Below are 24,375 nucleotides of genomic sequence, written 5' to 3'. Positions count from 1 at the left end.
TACAGTAGTCTAGTCTCGAAGAGACCAGAGCCACTGTTGCTTGTTTCCGGGCCGCCAGGGAGAGATAGGGTGCAATTTTTCTGAGGATCCTGATGATACAACAACAGGTAGACACAGTCCTACTGACTTGAAGGTCAAAGGAGAGAGTGGTATCAAACAGGACCCCCAGATTTCTGGCCGAGTTGGAAGGGACCGGACAGTCTCCAAGAGACGACGGCCACCATTCGTTAGACCATAGGTCTTACCTCCCTCTAAAAATCAGGACCTCCGTTTTGTCTCCGTTTATTTTGAGGAAATTTCTAATCATCCACTGGGAGACTGCTTCCATACATGATCTAAACTTAGAGACAGACTCAGCCACTGACTGGTAAAGGGAGATCAGGATTTGGGTGTCGTCAGCATATGACAACACCTCGAAGCCAAAAGATCTTACAACAGAGGCCAAAGGGGTCACATAGATGTTGAACAGCAGGGGACTCAAGGCAGACCCCTGTGGGACCCCACATTGCAGAGGCCTCGAGGCAGACAGGAGATTTAGTGCCGGACCACCCACCCCTATCTCCACCAGCCTGGAAACCAGGACCGAGGGAGACATGGTATCAAAGGTCGCTGTGAGATCGAGAAGGACCAGACTGGTGGTATGGCCTCTGTCGACTTCCGACCGGATGTTATTAGCCACGACAGTGAGGGCGGATTCTATGCTGTGAGCACTACGAAATCCGTGTTGGGAGATATCTAGGAGGTTGGAGTCTTCCATAAAGGTGGTAAGATGGCAGTTTAAATGGGCCTCCAGTATCTTGGTGGGGGCCGGCAGTAAGGAGATAGGGCGGAAATTTTTTAGGACTCCAGGGTCCAGGGAGGCCTTTTTCGAAAGCGGTTTAACCACTGCCAATTTCCATACGGCGGGAAAAATTCCCTCAGTAATAGCCTGGTTCATCACTTCGAGGAGGGGGGAACAATCACCTCCCTACATGATTACAAAATTTTTAGGGGACATGGATCGAGAGGGGAGCCTGACTTGATGTTATCTAGTAGCTGATTTAAGCCCTCATAGGTGAGAAGAGGGAAATCCAAAAGACTAGATGCTGGATTCACTGCCGGGGTGACGGGCTTAAAAGCGGAGGACAGAGGGGCACTAATGTCCAGTTCAACATTGAGGAGTTCGAGGGATGCATAGATATCAGTGATTTTAGTATGAAAAAAAATGAAATATCGCAAAGCTCCTGAGATTCTACGATAGGTTCTATGTTTTTAGGGGCAGAAAGCAAACCAATAATCTTAAAAGATCTCTCGATGATTTTAATGATGTCGTCAAGTTATTATAATGGGCCTTTTTCTCCTCAATTATTGCCGCCTTATAAACTTTAAGGAGCAGTTTATGTTGATTCTTTCCAGCCGAATCAGGATGGGCAGACCATTTCCTTTCATGTTTCCTGCATTCCCTTCTCAGTGTTCTGAGGCAGTCATTGAACCAGGGCATAGAGGGACTCTTGCGGGCACAGTAGTGCTGTTTGGCAGGGGCTAGAGTATCCACAGCTCTAGAAATGGAGTTTGTCAGAGCAATTGCAGCAGAGTCCACGTTGCAATCAGGACGAGATATCAGTCCAGTCAAGAAAGGAGCCAGAGTTTCCTTACTGATCTGTTTAAAATTACGTCTGGTTTCCCCTTTCTTGGAGTCAGAGCGGAACGAAGAGGAGTGAGGGATGTTCAACTCAAAAGGTACTGCCAGATGGTCAGACCAGGACAGAGGGATAGGAATTCCAGTTTTGAGCCTGATATAATTACTAAAAAAGCCATCAAGTGTATGTCCGGCCAGATGGGTGGGGCCAGCCACGAGCTGTGACAGGCCACAAGCGGCTAGGGAGTCCACCAAGGAAGTAGTATCTCTGGAAGTATCATTTTCTAAATGAAAATTAAAATCGCCTAGCAAAGTCAAATTAGGTCCATCAAGGAACGGTTTCGAAAAGATTCATTAGGTCCTGGGGAAAAGAGGGTCTAGGACCCGGAGGCCTGTAGCATAAGATGCCGGAAAAAGAAGATGTAGCAGTAAAATTGATGGAAAAATATGCTGCTTCACACGAATCCGGAGCGGTAGATAGAAAGTCAAATCGGCAGGTGAGCGAGGTCTTATGCAATATGCCTAGACCACCCCCTCTGCGCCCTGTTCTATCCATTCTAGAGAAAGCATAACCTGAAGGAATGGCAGCAACTAGGTCAGGGCCAGAGGAATCCGAGGCCCAGGTCTCAGTGATAAAGACCAGGGACGGCTTCCTTTGTGAAACAATGTCATGAAAGGCAATATTATTCTTGCACAGTGACCTGGCATTAATAAGGAAGCCCAGCTCTTTTAACGCGACAGTACTCTTACAGGCTTTAGTAGCTCCCTGCGGCCTGTTCGGATGTTTTCTACGCACAGGACTACAACTAACACAGGACGGAAAATAGGTATCGGTGGGGTATAGAGTATGGTGACAGGATTTAAAGTGGGGTCTAAGGGAAAGTATAATGTTGGGCGAGTATAGGGAACTCCCTACCGGTAGAATGAAGCGGGGAGCAGCCCGCCTGGCCCCCGGCGCCTCCTCAGCGCGGACGGGCGCAGACAGGCTTAACTTTGGCGTGACTTCGGCGCGCGCATGCGCAGTGCGCGGAGAAAGCTATCACTCCTAAATAGGGCTGAGCCTAAAGGTGAAACCCCTCGTGACCCAGATTAGCCAATGGGAGCGGGGACACCAGCTGTATGCCGTCGCGCCCTCCACACAAACGGGAACACCCGCGGTGGACCAGGGCACAGGGCAAAAGAAGCGTCAGGTGAGTTAAGATCTCAGCGCACAGTACACAGTAAAGAAAAATAAAATAGTAAAAATACTGCTATTTTAAAAGCATCTTAATCATGCTGCAGAACACAATGCAGATTCTAAGAGACACGTTACAGCCGAGGCATCGCAGTCATGCACTCGGTGCTAAAGAGCAGATCAAATAATTCGTGATGAATGATAGGGCTGTGGATTTTACTTGAACACTGCCAAAACAACATCCTTTTGAATGCACTCAGCACCTGGGCATTTCCATATTAACTCTCTTTCAAACTGGCGGTCATGCAAGGTTATGTCGCCTTACATCACGTACAGCCATGATGATGTGAGTAAGTTAGTGCGTTCCGAAAAATAGAGATAGAACGCAGATGCGGCGCAGACGCTGAAGAGTGCACAAGTCTGATCTTTCAAAAGCAAATATCCTATGACAGCACCAACAGTAAGAAGTCTCTCTTGGCACATAAATCCACAATTTCCATGCTTACACAGATTGTAATTTGAGCACTAATTCCCTCACTTCACTTCTTTTAATGCCAATGATGAGAAAGAAAATTGGTTACTTACCTGTAACTGTTTTCCAGTTTTGGTATATTATATATACTTATATATATACTAGCAGCCCGTCCCGACGTTGTCTGGGTACGAAAAAGAATGTCTTAAATGGTTAGAATAGGCAAGGCAAAGTTTTTTTAAAAGTTCATGGCATAGTACATTTATTGTTTCATGCGACTTGCATGTGCGGCTGCTCAGAACCCCTCTTTCTGTTGCGCGGAAGGTGAGCGTGTGCTGTGCGGTTTGTTGGCCTTTCCGCAGAATGTGAACGTGTGTGTCCGCTCCTGCCGACGCCCCTGATCAGTCCTGGCATGCACACTGAGGGTGTGTGCCTTAGTAGGTTCACGCACTCCCCAAAGACTTGCTTGGTGCACTTAGACGCCCCACTTAGCGTCACTGCCAAACGCCACAACTCCAAGGACGCTATTCCCCCTCTCCGCAATGCTTCGGGCTTCTGTGAAGGCACATGCCCACAACAATGCTAAACGACACGCCCACTTCAAGACGTGTCAGAACACTATTCTCACACAGAACGCTTTTTTCACACAGAACGCTTTTCGCAAGCATTGCTTTACAGCAGCACACCCACAACGGACTACTTTGTCCCAAAACGGTCTTTTTCACTTGTAATGTATATATTGGGCTGGTGTATAGCCTATGTCCATCTGCTTATACTCACCTTTCCAATGCTGTATTGGGTGTTCTGATTGGCGCTGTAGTTCCGGAGCTTACCCGCCTCAAAGGTTTGGGCTCTCTCTTTATAATATTAATCTATTTACTCGCAAACAACCTTTTTGATTCAAAAAAGGTACTCCGGACACTCCAGGATGCTTAATAAAGTTTTATTTGCAACACAAGGTCACAAACCGACGCGTTTCGCCGTAAGGCTTGGTCACGGTAAACATTGCACAAGTAAGCTTCCGTTTACATACACAAAATTCATTGAAATCGAAATAGGACTGACATGATTCTGGTAACATTTTTAAATGGTCGCCATTTTGTAGTGGCTACTACATTAATACACGAGCTTGCCAGCTGTATATACATGTTGGTACAGTTACACAAATGTTCGTATTAAATCAAAAAGGATCCATAAACTGATAAGTTTAAAGAGACAATATATTAACAATAATTAACAGTTGTCCATAGACCACTATACAATCATGCCCAAGTGGGCTTGTTTGGGTTATCTTAAACACAAAGCCCTGAACTACCGGGATTTTGTTAGTTGATATATATTATAGATAGATACACATGCTTGAATCATTTCCTGTTGTTGAAGTGGGAGCCCCACAGTACCATATTAAAGCAATGTGTGTCACTATAATAGCTTATAATGACAATGAACCATGGGTTCTATAGCCTATCTATGTCCTTTTAAAAAACAAAATGTTAAAGTGCCCAAGTATAAGCATTCACCAGTCATGCAATAGCACCCTCTAGAACACTCCCAAGAGAGGCTGAATCCCTCAGATTTTCAAGCACAAGTGTACTATCTTAGTCTTGGAGAAGAAGGGGGGAGCCTCTCAGGGAAGGAGGGTGGGTCTCATGCAAATCTATAAAAGATACCAATACTGGAGAGCTACAGTTATAGGTAAGTAACCAGTTCTCTTTTCCAGTTTTGGATCTTTTATAGATTCACATGCTTGAAGCAGAATAGTCAGCCGTAAATCACAAGTAACAACAATAGGGCGGACGGTGGAAAATAAAGGCATGAGAGGCTCACCTTTTTGAAACCGATGCTGCAACACCGCTTGTCCCACACCCGCATCAGCTTTGTCAGCCTCATCTAGGCAATAATGCTTCGTAAAGGTGTGCGTGCTGGACCATGTTGCTGTTCTGCAGATTTGTTGGTTGCGCATACCAGCAAACCGCTCTGGTGGAGTGGGCTTTAACTTTGCCTTGAAATGGTTTTCCTGCTTGTCTGTGACAAAATTGGATGGTGGATGCAATCCATCTGGCAATGGTCTGTTTAGAAACTGGACAACCCTGTCTCCGGTTCCTGTATGCCACAAATAATTGATCTGCCTTGCGGATATGATGGATTCTGTGTAAATAGAAATTGAGACATCTTTTGACTTCTCTGCAACAGTTTCTGGATTTGGGAAGAATGTCCATAGCACTACTGGCTCATTCAAGTGGAAGCCTTAAGGGACGTTTGGGATAAATCTTGGATTGGTCTGAATAAATACACTCTCTGATTTGAATTGAAGGAAAGGCTCTTCCATGGTAAATGCCAGATTGTCACTAACTCTCTTGGAAGATGTGATGGCTAGGAGAAGTGCTGTTTTCCAAGTGAGGTACTGCAATTTCTCTTTGTGAATGGGCTCGAATGCAGCTTTCATGAGCTGATCTAGAACTACGCTAAGGATCCACGATGGCAGGGATCTCCTCACCAGAGGAAAAGTTCTGAAAATTTTATTTAGGGATTTTTTGATTCTGCTGGACCAAAAAGACTGTGCGTTACTAGAACATCTGAATCTGGAAATTGTTGACAAATTCACTCTGATGGTAAAATGGGTTATTCTGGATCTTGCTAAATGGAGTAAATACTGGAGAATTTGCTAGGGCAATGATGTGAAAGGGTGAAGTTTGTATTCTGCGAACCAAACGCATTTCCATTTGAGTTTGTAGGTTTTGTTAGTGGTCGCTGCCCTTGCTCTCGCAAGTATTTTCCTGCAGTCTGAAGGAATATCTAACATGGCAAACTCCTTGAACTCTTGAGCCAGGCTGATAAGTGTAGCAATGTCGGGTTGGGATGACGGCCCTGACCATGGCTCATCGTCAGCAGCATTGGTATTGGTTTCAGCTGAACGTGACGCTATTCTGACAAGAGCAGGAGCTCCATGACCCAAACCGGCTGGGCCACTTTGGAGCAAAGAGTAGAACTCTGCATCTTCGTAAGAAACTTTGGGATCAATTGGATTGGGGGGAAAGCGAAAGCATAGGTTCCTGACCATCTCATCGAAAACGCATTCCCGCGCGATTTCTCCTGTTGATGGCAACTTGTAAATTGGCAATTTTTGTTCTCCTTTGTCTCAAACTGGTCTAAATTTGGCTTGCCCCAATGATGAAATAGGTTTTCCAGACTGTGTTGGTTGAGCCCCCATTCAAGGCAGGTGATATTGGTCCTGCGTAATGAGTCTGCTAGGATATTGGATACCCCTGGCACATGCTATGAGCATTATTTGAGTTTGTAGAGCCCAGTTCCAGATTTCCTGTGCTTGATGAGACAGTGCTGGTGAGCTTGTGCCTCCCTGCTTGTTGATGTAAAACATGCTAGTAGTATTGTCTATCCGAATGAGCAAAGATGACTGTGCTATCTTGCAGAGGAAAGATCCTAACGCCAAAGCGATGGCTTTTAGCTCCAGCAGATGTATGTGCAGTTTTGTTTCCTTGTGATCCCATTTTCTGCTGATCGTTGGATCTCGTAGCTGAGCACCGCAACCTTCCAGTGACTCATCTGTTATGACATGTTCGGTCAATTGTGCCAGAAATTATAGACCCTTGAATAGATTCTCTATCTGTGCCCACCAAAGCATTGCTTGTGTTGTTGCAGTGATCTGGACGATGTCCTTGAACGAGCCTTGGGCCTGCAGCCATTGCTTGTACAATTCCTATTGAAGTGGCCGCATCTGTAGACAGCAGTTCGGAATGAGGTGAATGGAAGAGAAAAGCATTCCGAGGAGTGATTTGTATATTCAGACAGAAACAGACGTTTTTGTGGCCAATCGTTTCGCTAGGTGGCCAATTTTTATCTATCTGTCTTGTCAGGCGAAAGCTTTGTTCTGGACCATATCCAGGAATGACCCTAAGAATGTCAAGGTTGTTGTCGGATTCAAATTAAATTTCTTTTTGTTGACTGTGGAAAGATGATAGCCAGGTTGTTGTGGCCCTTACTGTTTGCTGATGTGTGTGTGCCATTATCAGCCAGTCGTCCGGGTATGGATAAACCTGAACTCCACCCTGTCCGAGTTAGGCCGCCACTGGAGCTAAGACTTTGGTAAAAATGCGCAGTGCTGATTTTAGTACGAATGGTAGGACTGTGAACTGGCAAGCTACCTTGAATCGCAGGAACTTGCTGTGCGGTGGGTGGATTGGTACATAGAAGTATGCGTCCTGAAGATCTAAGGTCATATTTTCTCCTGGATTGAGAAGGTGAAGTATATCGTAGGGTGTCACCATGCGGAAAGATTGTTTCTTCAGGGTTTTTTTTTAATTTGCGTAGGTCTAATCTGGGGCGCCAATCTTCTGACTTCTTGCGAATGAAAAAGAAACCAGAGTAAAACCCCATGCCTCTCTGTGGTTTCGTGACTACTTCTAGTGCTCCTTTTCTTAGTATGGTGTATAACTGCATGAGGAGTTGATTCAGGTGTAAGTGGGGTGCTCCCTTTGGCCCGGAGGTTGGTGGTGGTTTGATTAACTCCAGGGAATGACCCCTGGCGATCACATCGAGCACCCACCTGTCGGATGTTATAAAGGGCCATTGGTGGAAATTATGTGAAATTAAACATGCCAGTGGAATAGACGAGTAGTGGGAGATAGCCGGCATTATGCAGGGGTCACTCTTTTCTGTTGGAATCCCTGCCTCAGAAAGAGAACATTCCTCTGGTTGAGTGTTTATATGCTGCCATTGGCTATTGTCTGTAATTCTATTGTTGTGAATATTGTGGACGGTACTGAGTCTGACCAGACTGGTATAGATGTCTGTAGGTTTGATAACCATCCCATAGGAGTAATTTCCTCTGCTCCTAGTTCCTCGAAAGGGCTGCTTCAGAAATCGAAGATTTCCCAGGAACTTGGCGGCGGTAAACCTATCATTCTTGATGGACTAGAGCGCATTGTCCACATGCTTACCAAACAGTGATTTGGCACCAACAGGTAAGTCTAATATTTCACTTTGGACTTCCGGACGGAAAGAAGTGGCTTGTAGCCATCCTTGCCTATGTAGGACAGCCAGACCAGCGAGCTGTCTAAATCCTGTCGATGAGACATAAATAGCACAGTCTATGATCTCAGCCAATATTTTTCCTCCTTCTTGGAGGATCTTGCGGCCTTTTAGTTTGGCGTCTTAAGGCAAGAGGTCAATGTATGGAGAGAGCTCGGACCACATTTGGCGGTCTTAGCTGGCCAATATTGCAGGTAAGCTTGCTACCCTAACTGTAGTGGCTGCCATGGAAGAGGATGTCTTCCCGATATTATCGAGCCTGCAACCATCCCTGTCTGGAGGTGATGAAATTGGGAACATCAGTGACACCAGGATGCCCCGTTGCAGAGTTGCTGCAAGGGGGCTAGGCTAAGAGTAATACACTACAAAGCTTGGCTGGCAGAAAGGCTGCCAGGACATCAATGGCAGAAAAAGGGTATCCTTGGCCCCTAGCAACCCCAGAGACCATGGGGACCACACGGACCAGCCACCCCAGCACCAGGAGCCCCTGTTGCAGAGTCACTGCAATGGGGTGGGCTCAGAGTGACACGCCACAAAGCACGGCCAGTAGACCCGCTGCATGAGCAGGCGTGCCGTCAGAGACCATAGGAGGCTGGGCTGCGCCACTCGTCAAGCATCTTTATATTTGTTCTCAAAGGTACTTTGGACTTGGATTGCTACACATTCTTTAAATTAGGCCATTATTGTTTGAACCAGACCCATGCAGCCGTGGATGGACTGTGAAGTATCATTTGTTTAACATTTATTGCCTTATGGGCTGAACAACTGTCTTGTGGATGGTCTTGCTGCTAATTTCGCACTGTCTGTGTCGACAGACCATGGGCAAAAGAAAGGCAGTGGAGGGGGCAGCAAGCCTTGCAAAATCCAAGAAATTTAAAAATAGTTTTGAAATCTGCGGGAGGTAATTGAGTCATAGATCAAATCGACGGCATTTTGGACAAATGTGAAGAGCAACTAAATTTCCGATCCCAGCCACCCGATCCCACTCTTCCCCCCCCCCCCCCACTCCCTTTTCACCATCTTTAGGGCCTGTTAGTTCTAATAGTACTAACAGCTCTTATGACCAACAAAATTGATCCCCAGCATGTTTGTAAGGTCTTTAAAAAGACCACCATCCCTACCTCCTGTAGGAGAGACGGTTAATGCCCCTAGCGCCCCTTTTGTGGCTCCATCTAGTTTGATGCCCCTTGATGAAGCCCTGCCATGTACTAATCGGTTCCTCCCATTGCTTGATTTTCATGAAGATCCATCACCCCCCCCCCCCCCCCCTTTACATACAATCCAGCCCTCCTGTTGTTGCCACAATTGCATCCTGTACAAATGTGGCCAGTTGCACTTCATTGATTGAGGAGCTAAATTCTGACGTGGGAGAGCTTAAAGCCACTATTTGTCAACTGACAAACGTAGTAAAACAACTATTAAGGGGTAAAGGTGCCTCCGAATCAAATTGTCTGGATTCACAATCACAAGGCAGTAACACACTTGAGCAGCAATTGAGTTCCCTTGGCCCCTATCAGCACACAGCTAGCTACAGGGTCGCTCCTTGACCCCCAGAGGGAACTAGGTGTCCATCAACAGAAGACTATTCCGGCATCTGCTTCTAAGCATAATATCCCATTGGCCAATATTCGACCAGGGCAGCTAACTAGAATTACCCAAAGTGACAACTCAAATAGCATGCAGCCCATTAGACATGGATATCAAAAAGCAGCTACAGGATACAACCTAGAGCGCAACGCACATGCAAACAAAATTCTAATAATTATAGTCCCAAAATTACCTTCATATGTGAGGTATGAATCAGAGTACTCTTATCAACAAAGTGATACACTGGATAAGGCAAGTTAAGGGTTGCAAATAGATTATTCGAGATGACATCTTTCTTGAGGGTTAGAAGGGTACCTTCTGTCACACGACACAATTGAATTATCCTTAAGAACTAGAAATAGGTGACAATGTGGTAGCTTTCAATATGAGAACTAGTACCCAAATAATTCCAAAATACAGTTTAAATACTATAGGCCTGGGCATAATTCCAAATATTCCTATGCCGACTAGAGGGACAACGTTATCACCCTTGGGCAGGGTAGATTGACTTGAGGTGCATCAGCGATTTTCACCTTAGCTACCTATTTAGACTCACCAAATTTCAACACCAAGTCCTTGGCTGCATGCAGCAACTTCTTTCTTGTGCTTTCCACGAACCAGTGTTACTATGAGCCACCATCTAGTATAGGGCCATCTATTAGTTACCAAAGAGTGGTTGTCTCTAGTTTCACCCTCTTTAAGCTTATCAGAGGTCAATGGGGACATGTAGAACAATTACCAACCCCCACAAAACGTTATCATTCCCTCCGTGTCACTTGAATCGCTCCCCGTTCATGAGAATACTCTAAGCAAAGAGCCTAGGGCTCAAGAGAATGTTTTATGTATAGAACCCAGGGTGATGGCGACTTCGAATACTAAATTGTTATCTAGGAATGTGGCAGGCCTTCGGTCAAAATTAGTCCAACCTGACTAGAATACATTTATAGATGAGCATGATATATGCCTGCTACAGGAAACTTGGTGTACTGCCCCTGCGTATAAAATTGGTTATTTAAATGTTTTTACTTCTGCCATACCAAGCAAAAGTGGGAGCGCTCCGGGAGGTATAACCACCTGGGTCACTCAGCTGAATAAATTTTGCCCAGGGGGATCCTGTTACCATTTAAAAAAAGAAATCAGGTTGCCATTTTTAACATTTACTCAAGAACGCTAAAACAGTCCAAGTCCTGGAGGAATACTTAATATGAACTAATTCTGGGAGGGGATTTTAATACAGCCGTTGAGCATTTTGACTTTGGCAAAACTCAGCTTAGTTATGAAGAGGATAAACTCGGGGGTGTTCCTTGTTTGGAACTTGCCCAAAAAAAAAAGATGGACCCAGGCAGCCATCCAATTGAAGGACCTCTCAATTGAACTTGGTCAGAGCTACCATTGAACTAAGTCAGACACCGAAGGGGAGGTCACTATTAAACCCAACTCTACCAATTATATTAACTATATCTTGGTTGATCAAAGGCTGTGGCCACTTGTATAAGATATGGGGCCAGATGTATCAAGGCAAAAAATGGTCGCAAACGGGCAGATTCTTAAAATCTGCCCCTTTGCGGCCGGTATTTTGCATTTGGGATGCATCGTCCCAAATCTAAAAATAACAAATTGCGATTGCATTTAACGAATCGCAAATTGCGATTGCATTTAAGGAATCTCAAATTGCGATTCCTTAAATGCAATGCAAGATGACTTTTAAAATAATGATTTTGCTACAAGGGTCCACTATTTACTGAAAAAAAATGCCAGATGGTTAACAGCAAAAACTTTGAAAAATGCACTAAAGTGCATTTTTCAAAGTTGCATGTTACACAATCATGCCCTAGGGATGTGTGTGTGTGCAACATGTGTGCACATATCAATTTCAGGGGTGCAACAGGGTGTTCTTTTGGCACCCTTGCACCTTTGAAATTGCATGCGCAATTTGCGCGTACCTATTGTGTACTCGCAAATTGCGCATGCAATTTTCATTCATTCCTAATGGGAAGCCATTCCTTAATAGTGACTCGCAATTTGCGAGTCGCAATTAAGGAATGTTTGGGAATCGCTATTTTGTAAGAGATTCCTACATGCATAGGCTTTTGCTATTCCTTAATCGCAATTAAGGAATCGCAAAAGCCTACAATGATGCATGTGCCCCATATCATTACACATGGGGAGGAGAGTGGCATAACCTGTTATAACTGTCTCTGCAGTCACTCAGTAGTAACGATACTGTAGGTAATTGTCCCCCAGTTATTACATGTAAGCTTGAAACTACACCTGAGTCTGCTAGCTACGATTTTTCAAGTAACCAATATGGAAGACGTTGCTAAGTTTCTTCGTACCCTTCATAGCAATTTCTTTGAGTGTATTTTGGCATACTCCACAATTCCTGTGGGGAAGTCTAATGGCACAGCCTACTAGCCTTTTATCTGGTACAGTTGGGAATGTCGGCGATTCAAAAGCTCATTGGTCAGGCCATTAAGGCTAAAGACTTAAAACAAATCCATAATTGCAGGAAGTTGTATAAACAATCTTTGGGTACTGCCAAAAAGGCTTGGGAGAAACATAGGGGGCAGGACCTCAAAGATGCCTCCGTAGCTAAAGATTGCATTAGATTTTGGTCATTAGTATTGAAGGGCGGTAACACAGCAGCCAAGGAACCAAATAATCACGTCTCGTTGAGTGGTTTGATGATTTTAAGAAGCTCCATTATGAAAACACCGTCCAGCACAGACGAAGGTACTGTAGTAGTCATTCTTCCTTCGAGTACTGAACCTTTGAAATTACAGATGTTCTAAATTCTCTCAAAGCAGTAACACGTGGCGGGGCCTCTGGACCAGATGGCATCCCAGCCGATATCTTTCTACAGAAAGCCTAGTCCAAATATATCCTCTTTCTAACTAATGCCATCGCAAGAGGAGTCCCGATCCCGGACTCTTTGAGGGGGGCCTATTGTAGTACCATTATATAAGAAGGCTGACAGATCCCGGCCAGGGAACTATAGGTCAATTAGTCTTATTGATCACAGACAGAAAGTTTTCAGTCAGTGTGTTAGCCAAGCTCCAGGAGTGGATAGACGCAGACAACATCCTAAGCCTCTTCCTGGCTGGATTTAGTAAAACGTTTCCACTGTCAATCGAGTGTTTCATTTTCTAATGATTTATTGGAAAACAGTTGTAATTGGCAAGGGCAAATTATACGTTGCCATTGTCTATTTGAAATCCGCTTTGGGCCTGGTCTCATGCCCCAAGCTATGGCAAGTACTCAGGGATATGGGTATGCCCCCAATATATTATCTATCATAGTCTGGTTACACGACCAGAACTTTGCTAGAGTTGTCTGGGAAACCCAGAGCGAGATAAGAGAGGATTCCTGTATCCAGAGGCTTATGGCAGGGCAGTGTGCTGGTGCCTACTTTATTTTCCTTGTACATTAATGATATTGTTAGCTGTCTAACGCTGCCCTCTACTGATGCTGCCCAATTGGCCGAGAACTTTGCTGATTTCCAAAACCCTGAGCAGTTTACAAAAGCTGCTGAACCACTTTGGTGAGTTCTGTCGCTTGCAAGGATTGGAAAGCGACACTGCTAAGACAAAACTAATGTTCTTTAATCTGCTCAAAACATGTAAAGGAAGACTGTTTTATGATGGTGTACCACTGGAGAGGGTGGACTCCTTGTGTACTTGGGAGTCACTCTTCCTGACTCCATGTCCTGTAAATTTCAAGTTAGTGAGCTAACTATACAGCACAAATAGTGGGGGCTATTCTTAAAGAGCATAGGGCTTCTTCCACTAAACCAATAGCCTCGATCCTTCAGATAAATTAATTGAAAGCACTGGTGTTCACTTTTTACTTGAACGAACTCTGGGGCCTTGTAAACATCAATGAGATAGGGGAAAATATTTTTGAGATATATATTGCCCAACTCCTACCGAGCACCCCCTTACCCCCGTTGACATTGAACATGGGCCTAGAAAGGGTGGAGGGTAAGTCAATGATGGAGTAGCCCAAACAGATGTTTTGGTGGGCTCTTTAAAATCCTAAAGGAACCAATCCACTTGTCAGATGAGAAGCGGAAGCTCACACCTCTTGGCTGCCCTTTCCATAAGATTATTGAAGCCAGCGATATCCCCTTGTGAGGTGTCTGTTGGTGGTGGTGGTACTGGAGGGGTTGGAGTTGGGATTAGATAGTCATCCCATTCGTTAGGGACTGAGACGGTGTCTATTTATTGCTTCTTCCTCTCCATCCGTGGAAGGTGGCTGGTCAGCCGGAAGGGCAGCTATCGTGGAAGCCAAATTTGGAAGTGGGGTTGCATGAGCAGTGACCAGTCTTGATAGCCATGAAAGAGGCATTTGTACCTGAGATGATACTGGCCTTGGGTACTGCATTGATAGAGCTGTGCTCGCCGGTTTAGGGAACCTGCGAAAATAGTCCTGGAGCATATTTTGTAAGTTGTTCACTAAAGATATAGGCATTTCGAGGGAGGGTTTCTGTTGACCATGAGATGTTTTCCTCCTGGTGTTGTCCAGCAGTTTAATAATATTTATCATAATATTGCCCATCCTATTCCCCATCTTCCTGGCACTTTACATGAAGCTCTGATGGGCTATGAGCCACTCCAAAGGGGCAGTCTTTTGAATCATCATCGTGCAACGTATGTGCTGATGGAAGGGGTAAAACTTTACTTGTTTAGTTGTGGGCTGGAAACATTTCGAATGGAGACTTATTTCTTGGAGTAATTAAGGAAAAAGGCAAAAATTATCTTTTCATCGAGTTGGATTTCTGCGGTAATGCCATAGACGAGACTATAGTCGACGCTGATCATTCTCAAACATTCCACTTCTCTGCAACAAAGACTCTGTCAACGACCTTGATGACGACCACCCCAACTTCGTTGACTACAGCAGCGATGCCCATAAATATTTCATCATCGCCGTTGTCATCGGTGACCATTGTAACAACGAGAATCCTTAAAAAGACGCTGCTCTTCATGGGGTGCGTGGTGCGTGGTTTGGGGGAGGGGGAGTTCGGTCTGATGTTCCGCAGACCTTTGGCAGGAAACTTTTCAGTACCTACATTATCTACCATCTGCCCTTTACATGTATAACTTTAGTTGGGCTCTGCCCACTTGGTGCTGCAGAAAATCAATAAATGTTGTTAAAAATATATATATTGTTTTTAAAGTCGCTGACAACAGTGCTGTCAGCAAGGGCTCCTGAACTAGGCAAAATTGGTTTACGCAAGGAGGGCATCAATGCAGTCTGTTGGTGCTCGGAAGCACCCCCATCCTACCTAATTCTAAAGGAGAGATGTTCACACCTTTTTTTCACAGGAAATCCTTTGTCAGCTTCCCCTGCCTGAGTTAGGCTCATCAGCAGGTGGGCAGAACAGTGTCTGAGGCCGGCAGCAGCATGGGCTGGCAGGCAGACCCTGTAAGGCTACCCAGGTAGTTTTTGGGGGATCCTCTAAGGAGCTGCCAGTACATGTTATCATGCAACTAGCAATGGAATCTATTTAATTTCATGATTCCAATGTCTTTGACACCAAATATGACCAGAATCATGTAGTTGGACATCTCGACCTGCCAGTGTCCACTACATACCTTAAAATGGCTCCCCTGCACTTGCAAAGCCCAGAAAATGGAATCCAGGGTTTGTAGGAGTACCTTTGCTCGTGCAGGGCTACCCACATACTTAGAATCCTGCACTCTGCCCTTGGACTGAAGGGTCTATCTTAAGGGTGACCTATAGGTTTAAAATGCAGTAACCTGGATATAAGAAAAGCCTGAGATGTATACTGAAAGGTGCATGCACCATTTCACGGAGACTGCAATAGCAGCTCTGCAGTCACAGTTTGCATGGACACCCAGGGGTGGCACAATGCATGCTGCAGCCCGTGGGAGACAATGACCTTGGTACCTTAGTACCATATACTAGGTACTTACAGTGGTACCCCTGTATTCCAATTGTGGGGTGTACAAAGTACTTACCAGCAAGTTTAGAAGTGAGAGCACTGCTATTGGGATCCTGGTTAGCAGGATTCCAGTGAACCACAGTCAAAACACACTGACACCTGGCAAAAAAAGTGAGGGAATCTATGCCAGAAAGATCCTACTTTCCTACCATGGCAAACAATCATTTGTTTGTAAAAATGGAAGCAGGAAGTTGGACGATAGATGCCACCCACAAATGACATCCAGGTGTAGTGGTGGGTTTAATACGAATCCACAAGAAATCCAGAATAAGTTGTGAAAAAGTTTATTGGAGCATCCACCCTCTGAAGATTAGCAGCGTAACTGAAAAACAGCTGATCTTCAGAACATGGAACAAATGATAGCTTTCAAAAGAAAACATACAAACAGCACATGGATGCACTCAGAAGGAAGTTCCATAAGAGAACACTTTGCATGGCTGTGGGCGTGGGAGGGGAAGTGGAGGTTGTCTCAGTGACAGTAAGAGGCTGTGAAGCAGAATATCTCTTTAAACTGGGTTTTATTTTTATGGTACGCCTGGTCCGAAATGTGAGTCTTTCTCGTGCAAACTCCAGGTTGTTCGTGGTGGCGGGGTCTTGGGGTTGAGGGTTCTTCTGTCGGACGTCTGCTGGGTCTGCTTCCGGTACGCCGTCTCCGACCACCAGGGAAAAGAGACCAACAGAGGGAAGCCGTTAGTTAATGGCCTGATACCGGCGTACCCGACTTGGGACCGAGTGATAGTGAGGGAACACCCGTGCTTTATACAGAATGAACGTGCTCGTGTTCAGGGAGGTAGGCTGTGAGGAAAGCGGGAGGGGTAAGGAGGGAGGACGGGTATGGGACCACACACGGGAAAGGCACACACAGGGATGTTTACACTATCTACAAAGGGGCGCTCTTTTTCCCCACCCAGGTTGCCCAACGCCGCCGTACCTGAGAAAGCCACACTCCTCCCTCGGGAGTGTGGCACGGCGGAACACGGGGTCGTTGGCCTCCTGGCTCTCCTCCGCTCTCGTTTCTCTCGTCTTCTCCGTTTTCTCCTCTCTTCGTCTCCGGCTCCGCTCCTCCGCTTCCGACCTCCGGGACTTCCTGCCCTTTGACCAGTCTGGATTCTCTGATGTCAGAAGGGGGCGGAGTCTCGTCCTGATCGTCACAGGCCCAATTAAAGGCGCCGGGGTTCTGACAGGCTGTCCCAATCTGCCCTCGGAGAATCAGTCTGTGGGTAAGGAGGGGAGTTAGGGACAGGGGTCCACCAGTTCTTAAGGCCCCGCACCCCGACCCAGTTACACACCTCCCCCCCTGGATTCTCCCGATCGGGGAGAATGGGCACCCTGGATAAATAATCTGCGTTACCATTGTCTATTCCCTTTTTGTGCACTATTCTAAAGGAAAAGGGTTGGAGAAAAATAAACCATCTAAGGACTCGGGAGTTCTGGGACATATTCTTCTGCATCCATTGCAGGGGTGCATGATCCGAGTATAGCGTGAAGGTTCTCCCCTCCAGGTAGTACCGTAATTTGTCCACCGCCCAGCGAATCGCAAGGCACTCCTTTTCTACAGACGGGTATATGCGCTCCCTAGGGTAGAGTTTCCAACTTATGTAGAGGATGGGGTGTTCTAACCCGTCCTCCCCATCTTGAGACAGTACAGCCCCCACCCCAGTATCTGAGGCGTCTGTTGCCAGAGTGAATTGTTTCTCAAAGTTCGGGGGAATCAACACTGGACTGGATGTGATGGCTCTCTTTAGAGTTTCAAACGCTATTCTGGCGTTTTCGGGTGGGGGTTTTCCTCGGTTGAGTTTCGTGTTCTTTTTGAGGAGGTCCGTCAAGGGAGTGGCTATTTTGGCAAAGTCTTTAATGAACCTCCTATAATAGCCGATAAGACCTAAAAAGGCACGTAGTTCTCTCGTGGTGGAGGGAAAGGGGGAGTTGGTTATGGCGCGTATTTTCTCCTCCTGTGGTGCAATCACCCCCTCCCCCAACATAAACCCCAGGTATTTTACTTTGGGGAAAGCGGCCCTCGATTTTTTTGAGTTAATATGGAGGCCGGCCTTTTGTAAGGCTGTGAGGATTCTGTCTATGTGCTCTAGGTGTTCCTCCCATGTCAGACTGAAGATGACAATGTCATCGAGGTACACCGAACTGTACATGGTGTGGGGTGCTAACACTTGGTTCATCAAACGTTGGAACGTTGCCGGGGCTCCATGGAGCCCGAACGGCAACACATTAAACTCAAATAGGCCATCGTCAGTGGCAAAGGCAGTTTTATGTCTGTCGCTTTCACGCAGTGGCACCTGCCAGTACCCTTTTGTCAGGTCCAGGGTCGTGATGTATCTGGCTTCCCCTATCCTTTCTATCAGCTCATCCACTCGGGGTATAGGGAAGGCATCGAAGGAAGATATAGCATTTAAAGCCCGGAAGTCCATACAAAACCGGGTGGACCCATCCGGTTTTAGAACCATCACTATGGGCGAAGCCCAGCTACTTCGTGATGGTCGTATGACTCCCAGTTGAAGCATGTCCCTGACTTCTCTTTTTACATCGTCTCTCCTGGCTGCTGGGATACGATATGCTCTCTGTTTGACCACCTTTCCTTCTTCTGTCTCTATGCAATGTTCTGCTAGGTGGGTTCGACCTGGAGTATCCGAGAACATAGAGGTGAATCTCTGCAACTGTTGTATGAGCTCATTTTGTTCGGTCGCCGTCAACTCGGGGTTAACGGGAAGTTGTCCTAAAGTCGAGTTGCCGTTTCATACCGGCAACACTAACTGGTTTGTTTTAAATGGGGGACCTATCCATTTTTTTAATAGATTGATATGGAAGGTCTGCTGACGGTGGGGATTGACCTGTACTCAGTAAGTCGTCTTGCCTATGGTCTCTGTGATCCTATAAGGCCCCTTCCATTCGCTTCTGAACTTCTGTGTGGAAGAGGGTAGAAGCACCAAGGCCCAGTCACCCTTGTTCAGAATCCTCCACTTCTTACCCTTGTCGTAGTATTGTTTCTGTTTGTCCTGGGATTTCTCCAAGTTGGAGTAGGCTAGGTCTCTTAGTTTGCCTAACCTGGATTTTAATTGAGTGGTATACTCCAACAGTGATCTTTGATCCGCCGCTTCTTCTCTTTCCCAAGCTTCCTTGGTGATTTCTAAGAGTGATCTGGGCTGTCTCCCATAGAGAAGTTCGAAAGGAGAGAACCCTAGGCTGCTTTGTACTTGCGCCCGCAGAACATAAAGGGCCAAGGGCAACAATTTGTCCCAGTCTTTGTTTTCTGCGGTTAACATCTTCTTGAGAGTGGTTTTAAGCGTGCGATTGTATCTCTCGACTAAACCATCCGTCTGTGGGTGGTAGGCCGAGGTACGAATGTGCTGTAGATCTAGCATTTTGCATACTTCTGTCATCATTTTGGAGACAAAGGGAGTCCCCTGATCCGTGAGGATCTCCCTAGGAAATCCTACCCTGGAAAATAGCTCGATCAGTTTTTCCGCCACGTTCTTTGTGGTCGGGCTACTGAGGGCAAAGGCTTCAGGGAATTTAGTGTTATAGTCAACTATGACTAAGGCGTACGTGTGTCCCCTAGTTGTACGGGGAAGGGGACCTATAAGGTCCATTCCCACTCAAAGGGGTTGCCTATGATGGGTAAAGGCTGTAGGGGCGCAGCGGGTGGCCTGCTCATATTCTTTTTTTGGCAGACCTCACATTGTTTACAGTAGGTCTCTGCTGTCTTGTATATACCAGGCCAAAAGAATAAACGTACAATACTTTGAAGGGTCTTCTCGGGCGCCGCTATGTCCTGCTGTCAGGTGAGTGTGGGCGTAGAACAGTATCTGATCCCTAAAGTCCTTTGGGACGACTAGTTGTGGGGGTTCACCTGCCTTCCCTTCCCTATATAACAGGTCGTTCTCGATCTTGAACTTGGGATACCCTGGGGTTGGTGTCGTCTTTTCTCTATGGGCTGCCTCCCAGGCGTTCATAAGGGTTGGGTCATTGGCCTGTGCAAACTTGAATCCCTTATCTAACTCCCATGGTTCCGATGTTAGGTAGGCACCCCGGGGCTGTCCTTCCATCTCTCTCCTGAAGAGGGCAAGTAAATCAGGGTTGTCTATCCCTATTATCAGGTCCTCTGGCAGGGTGTCCACTACTCCCACTTTCACTGCACATGGATCCCTACCTATAGGCCGGAGGGTGATGTGGGCTACGGGGTAGGGTTTTACATCCCCATGTACACATCTGATGTATACCAGCGCATTGGAACCTAATTGGGAGGGAAGGACTAGTCTTGTCTTTATCACCGATTGTCTACATCCCGAGTCTAAAAGGGCTTTCACACATTTGCTATTAAAATAAATCCTTACGTAAAATGAAGGTCCCATCTCCGCTGTATACATCACAGCTTTCGGAATATAGCCGACCTCCATAGGTTCTTCCGTTGTTCGTTTTCGGGGACACATTCTGGCGATGTGGCCCCACTCTCCACACTCGAAGCATTGTGGACCCCTGGTGGCGGGGATCTCATATCTCGTTGGCCGAATCCTCATGTTTTCCGGGGCCGGCTTGTTGCTCTTCTTTTCCTGTTTCATGATCCCTGGGGCTGTTTTGGTTCCCTTGTCGGCTTCCCAGGGGAAGGATCGTGGCATCGCTCTGTTATAATTGGAGGCCATCTCAATGGCTTGTTCGGCTGTTATGCCGGAATGCTGTCTCAGCCACCGTTGGGTGCCGTAGGGTAAGGCCTCTATGAATTGTTCCAGGTATATGCTTGACATGACTTCCTCTTTAGTACGGCTCTCTGGCTTCAACCACTTGTCTGCAGCCATTTTTAGTCTAAGGTACAGAGTCTTAGGATGCTCCCCAGCAACCCCTTTTTCCTTCCTGAACCTGAGTCTATAGGCTTCGGCATCTAGCCCCAAGTGGTCTAGTATCACTGCCTTGATTGTCGGGTAGGGGGTCACTCCCGCATGGTTGGCTACTTGATATGCCGCTTGGGCTTCGCCGGACAGGAGGGGGGCTAAAAAGAAGGGCCACTTTTCTTCCGGCCAACCACAGGCTCTGGCCGCCCTCTCAAAGTTGCTGAGGAAGGCGTCGGGGTCCTCACCAGGGATGTATTTCTGCAACTGATCCCCAGAGGGATTCGGACCATAATTCCTTCTCTCCATAGGTATAGGCACACCGGGACTCTGCACCACTTTCTGTAGACCCTCCAACTGGGCGACGATGGTGTTCTTGAACATGTCCCGGTCCGCATCTGCGGTCGAGATCTGCTGGCTTACAGCCCACTCCAGCTTCTGTTGCCCCTCAATAAGCTGCTGTATCACCTGCTCCATGGCTGGGTCTGGCAGGGAAGGGGCGGATCCCACTTCTGACACCAATGTGGGCGTGGGAGGGGAAGTGGAGGTTGTCTCAGTGACAGTAAGATGCTGTGAAGCAGAATATCTCTTTAAACTGGGTTTTATTTTTATGGTACGCCTGGTCCGAAATGTGAGTCTTTCTCGTGCAAACTCCAGGTTGTTCGTGGTGGCGGGGTCTTGGGGTTGAGGGTTCTTCTGTCGGACGTCTGCTGGGTCTGCTTCCGGTACGCCGTCTCTGGACCACCAGGGAAAAGAGACCAACAGAGGGAAGCCGTTAGTTAATGGCCTGATACCGGCGTACCTGACTTGGGACCGAGTGATAGTGAGGGAACACCCGTGCTTTATACAGAATGAACGTGCTCGTGTTCAGGGAGGTAGGCTGTGAGGAAAGCGGGAGGGGTAAGGAGGGAGGACGGGTATGGGACCACACACGGGAAAGGCACACACAGGGATGTTTACACTATCTACAAAGGGGCGCTCTTTTTCCCCACCTAGGTTGCCCAACGCCGCCGTACCTGAGAAAGCCACACTCCTCCCTCGGGAGTGTGGCACGGCGGAACACGGGGTCGTTGGCCTCCTGGCTCTCCTCCGCTCTCGTTTCTCTCGTCTTCTCCGTTTTCTCCTCTCTTCGTCTCCGGCTCCACTCCTCCGCTTCCGACCTCCGGGGTGATGACACACCTCCCATACAGGACTTCCTGCCCTTTGACCAGTCTGGATTCTCTGACGTCAGAAGGGGGCGGAGTCTCGTCCTGATCGTCACAGGCCCAATTAAAGGCGCCGGGGTCAATTGCACCGTCCTGTTATGACAGGCTGTCCCAATCTGCCCTCGGAGAATCAGTCTGTGGGTAAGGAGGGGAGTTGGGGACAGGGGTCCACCAGTTCTTAAGGCCCCGCACCCCGACCCCGTTACACAGGCATTCCAAAGAAAACCTTAAACATTCTGTTAAGCTAATCTAGTACCACACCAGGGCAGCCCCATTCTCCTTCACATAATACTTCTCCGTTCTTTGTGTCGAGAGGGAATAAACCATGCTTCCCACCAGAGCAAACACATGCACACAGCATACCTGGTCAGCTCCCCCTTATAGGCTATACCCACTGCTGCATATTCTGGTTAGGGGGTAATAGGGGAGCCCTTCCTTGAACAGACTGAGGAGGGAAAACTAGCCCAGTCTGCTCGGCTGTATTTTGAAAGGTTGTCGAATCCACCTGCACTGATTGGCAGTAAGCTGCCGCTAAGAATGCGAAATATAAACTTATGTCATCCCTGAAGCTTACAAAACATTTCTGTGATACACACTGGCTTGGACCCGTCCAGAAAGTGGTACCAAGTGTTGCATGTTTCCGCTTGTCTAAGAACATGCCTAAAGGCCGTGTTGAATCTCCCCTGGTGTGCAGTGCTGATGCTGACCTTGCCTCCGAGGAAGACTCGAATCTAGCGCAAGGAGTCCAGAAATCGAACACAGCCCCTTGAAGCCTTTACTAACCCTCACCAGAAACTGGAGGCGTGCTCCCTCCAGAACCTTCTTCTGCACGTGCAGGTGTGCTCTGTGGCGACTCTGCTTAGAAAGCACATCCCATCTCTAAACCAACGGTTTATTTTGTTCTGTATTGGCCCTGTCACGTTTGTACAGGTCTTGTAGGTTTGCAAGATAAGTGGATTAAGAAAAACGTGTGATTCTAATCAACTCCCTTGGCGGTGGGCTTGCACCCTTTACTGTACTATGCACCTGCTCCTCTTGTGTGGGGAGCCACTGACCCTGGAGGCTTTTGTGGCCAACAGAGAATCCGGTATCCATATTTTATTGGGCTGCTGCCACATATCCCTAAACTGTGAGATAACCTACTTTGTTTTAGTGAATAAAGTATTAGAAGTTTAAAAATATATTTTGCTGCCCATTATATTGTTTTTGGGGAATCACATGGTTGCGTTTGCTTTGAAAATTTCCTAATGTATGTAAAATGTTGTTTTTTTTAAAATACAAATGTCAGTTATGTTTTACTACATATTTTTTTTTCTTCTTGATTTAGGTACCGGAAATGTTGCACAATGACGCCAGCGATCACGGCTGTAGCCGATGGGGATATTTTCTATTACAAAATGCTGGAATCCTTTTGGGATTTGGAATAATGTTAGTTATTTCAGTGTTTGAACATAAAATTGTGTTTAGTATTAACTTATAAAATGTCCAGGTGCAAGGGAACTACAACCATTCCCCAGCTGCATGGCTTGTGGAATCTTTTTTTCTGTAAATCCATGGGAAGTTGAAACCAGATTCTGGTTCCTCTTCCGTCATGAGTGCCATCTTCAAGGATGTGGCTTCATGCATGACATTTTACTGCCTTTATTTGGAGGTTGAGCCCACCCTTATATAGTATTACTTTTCAAATGAAGCCGTTGGTCTGAAGTGCCAACAGTGAAGCACTTGGCATACCGCTTCTTCACATGGTTGTGGTCTGAGATAACAATGACAAATTATGAATGCTGAAATTTACCCTGTCTGGTACCTCATAAACCCCAAGCAAGGGAGGTTAGAGTTGTGGTACGAGGGACGTTGGGTCTTGGAATTCCAGCTTAAAAAGCAAAAACGTTGGCTGGAATTCCCCTATTATTTTCATGGTGTACGTGTTGATTCTGTTAACTGAAGTAATATTAAATAATAATAATGTCAACTTTGGTAAACAACTTTTTTGTTGTAATTTATATGTATGTTAATAGCCAAGTCTTCTTCAGGAGTATGTTACATGTTACAGTAAAGATGCATTTATTTTGTTTTGTCGCCAGGATAGCTACATTTGTTTTAAATGTTTTAAAAGAAGTCTTTGTGCCAAAACGTGAATATGATATTTCATTTGTATTTATTTTTCAACATTGTGTAAGAAAAAGTGTTTTTGCCTGCAGGTTAACATTGGAAGTAAAGAACTTAGCTTTGTAAGCAAATCGTCGAGTTGCGGTCTTTATTTTATTTATTGTATTTATGTAGTACACCTTAACTAATGTCCAACACTGCGCTCTACTGGAGTTACTCCTTGCTAGAGAACATTCAGTGACAAAACAGATAATTTGGGTTTTAGTATTGTGAAAAGGTGTTTTTCAAGATTCGCTGTCAGACACATCCAAGGTACACCGTGGGCAGCATCAGATCAAAAATCTCCACATACAGTAGAGGT

General features: G+C 46.3%; 1 protein-coding gene across 1 annotated transcript in view; it reads left to right on the top strand.

The window, feature by feature from the left end:
- SLC39A6 (solute carrier family 39 member 6) overlaps positions 1-24,145 on the top strand; it is a 408,063-nt gene extending 383,918 nt beyond the window's left edge. Inside the window, exon 9 of the mRNA XM_078687710.1 lies at positions 23,236-24,145. Within this exon, the coding sequence (XP_078543836.1) occupies positions 23,236-23,388 (153 nt within the window). The 3' untranslated portion in view covers positions 23,389-24,145. The remainder of the gene's footprint in view (positions 1-23,235) is intronic.
- The last annotated feature ends 230 nt before the right edge of the window (positions 24,146-24,375 follow it).

The sequence above is a fragment of the Lissotriton helveticus genome, chromosome 4_1 (assembly GCF_964261635.1).
Source record: "Lissotriton helveticus chromosome 4_1, aLisHel1.1, whole genome shotgun sequence".
NCBI lineage: Eukaryota > Metazoa > Chordata > Amphibia > Caudata > Salamandridae > Lissotriton > Lissotriton helveticus.
Note: the sequence above shows the minus strand (reverse complement) of the source record. Positions and strands in the feature narration are given on the sequence as shown.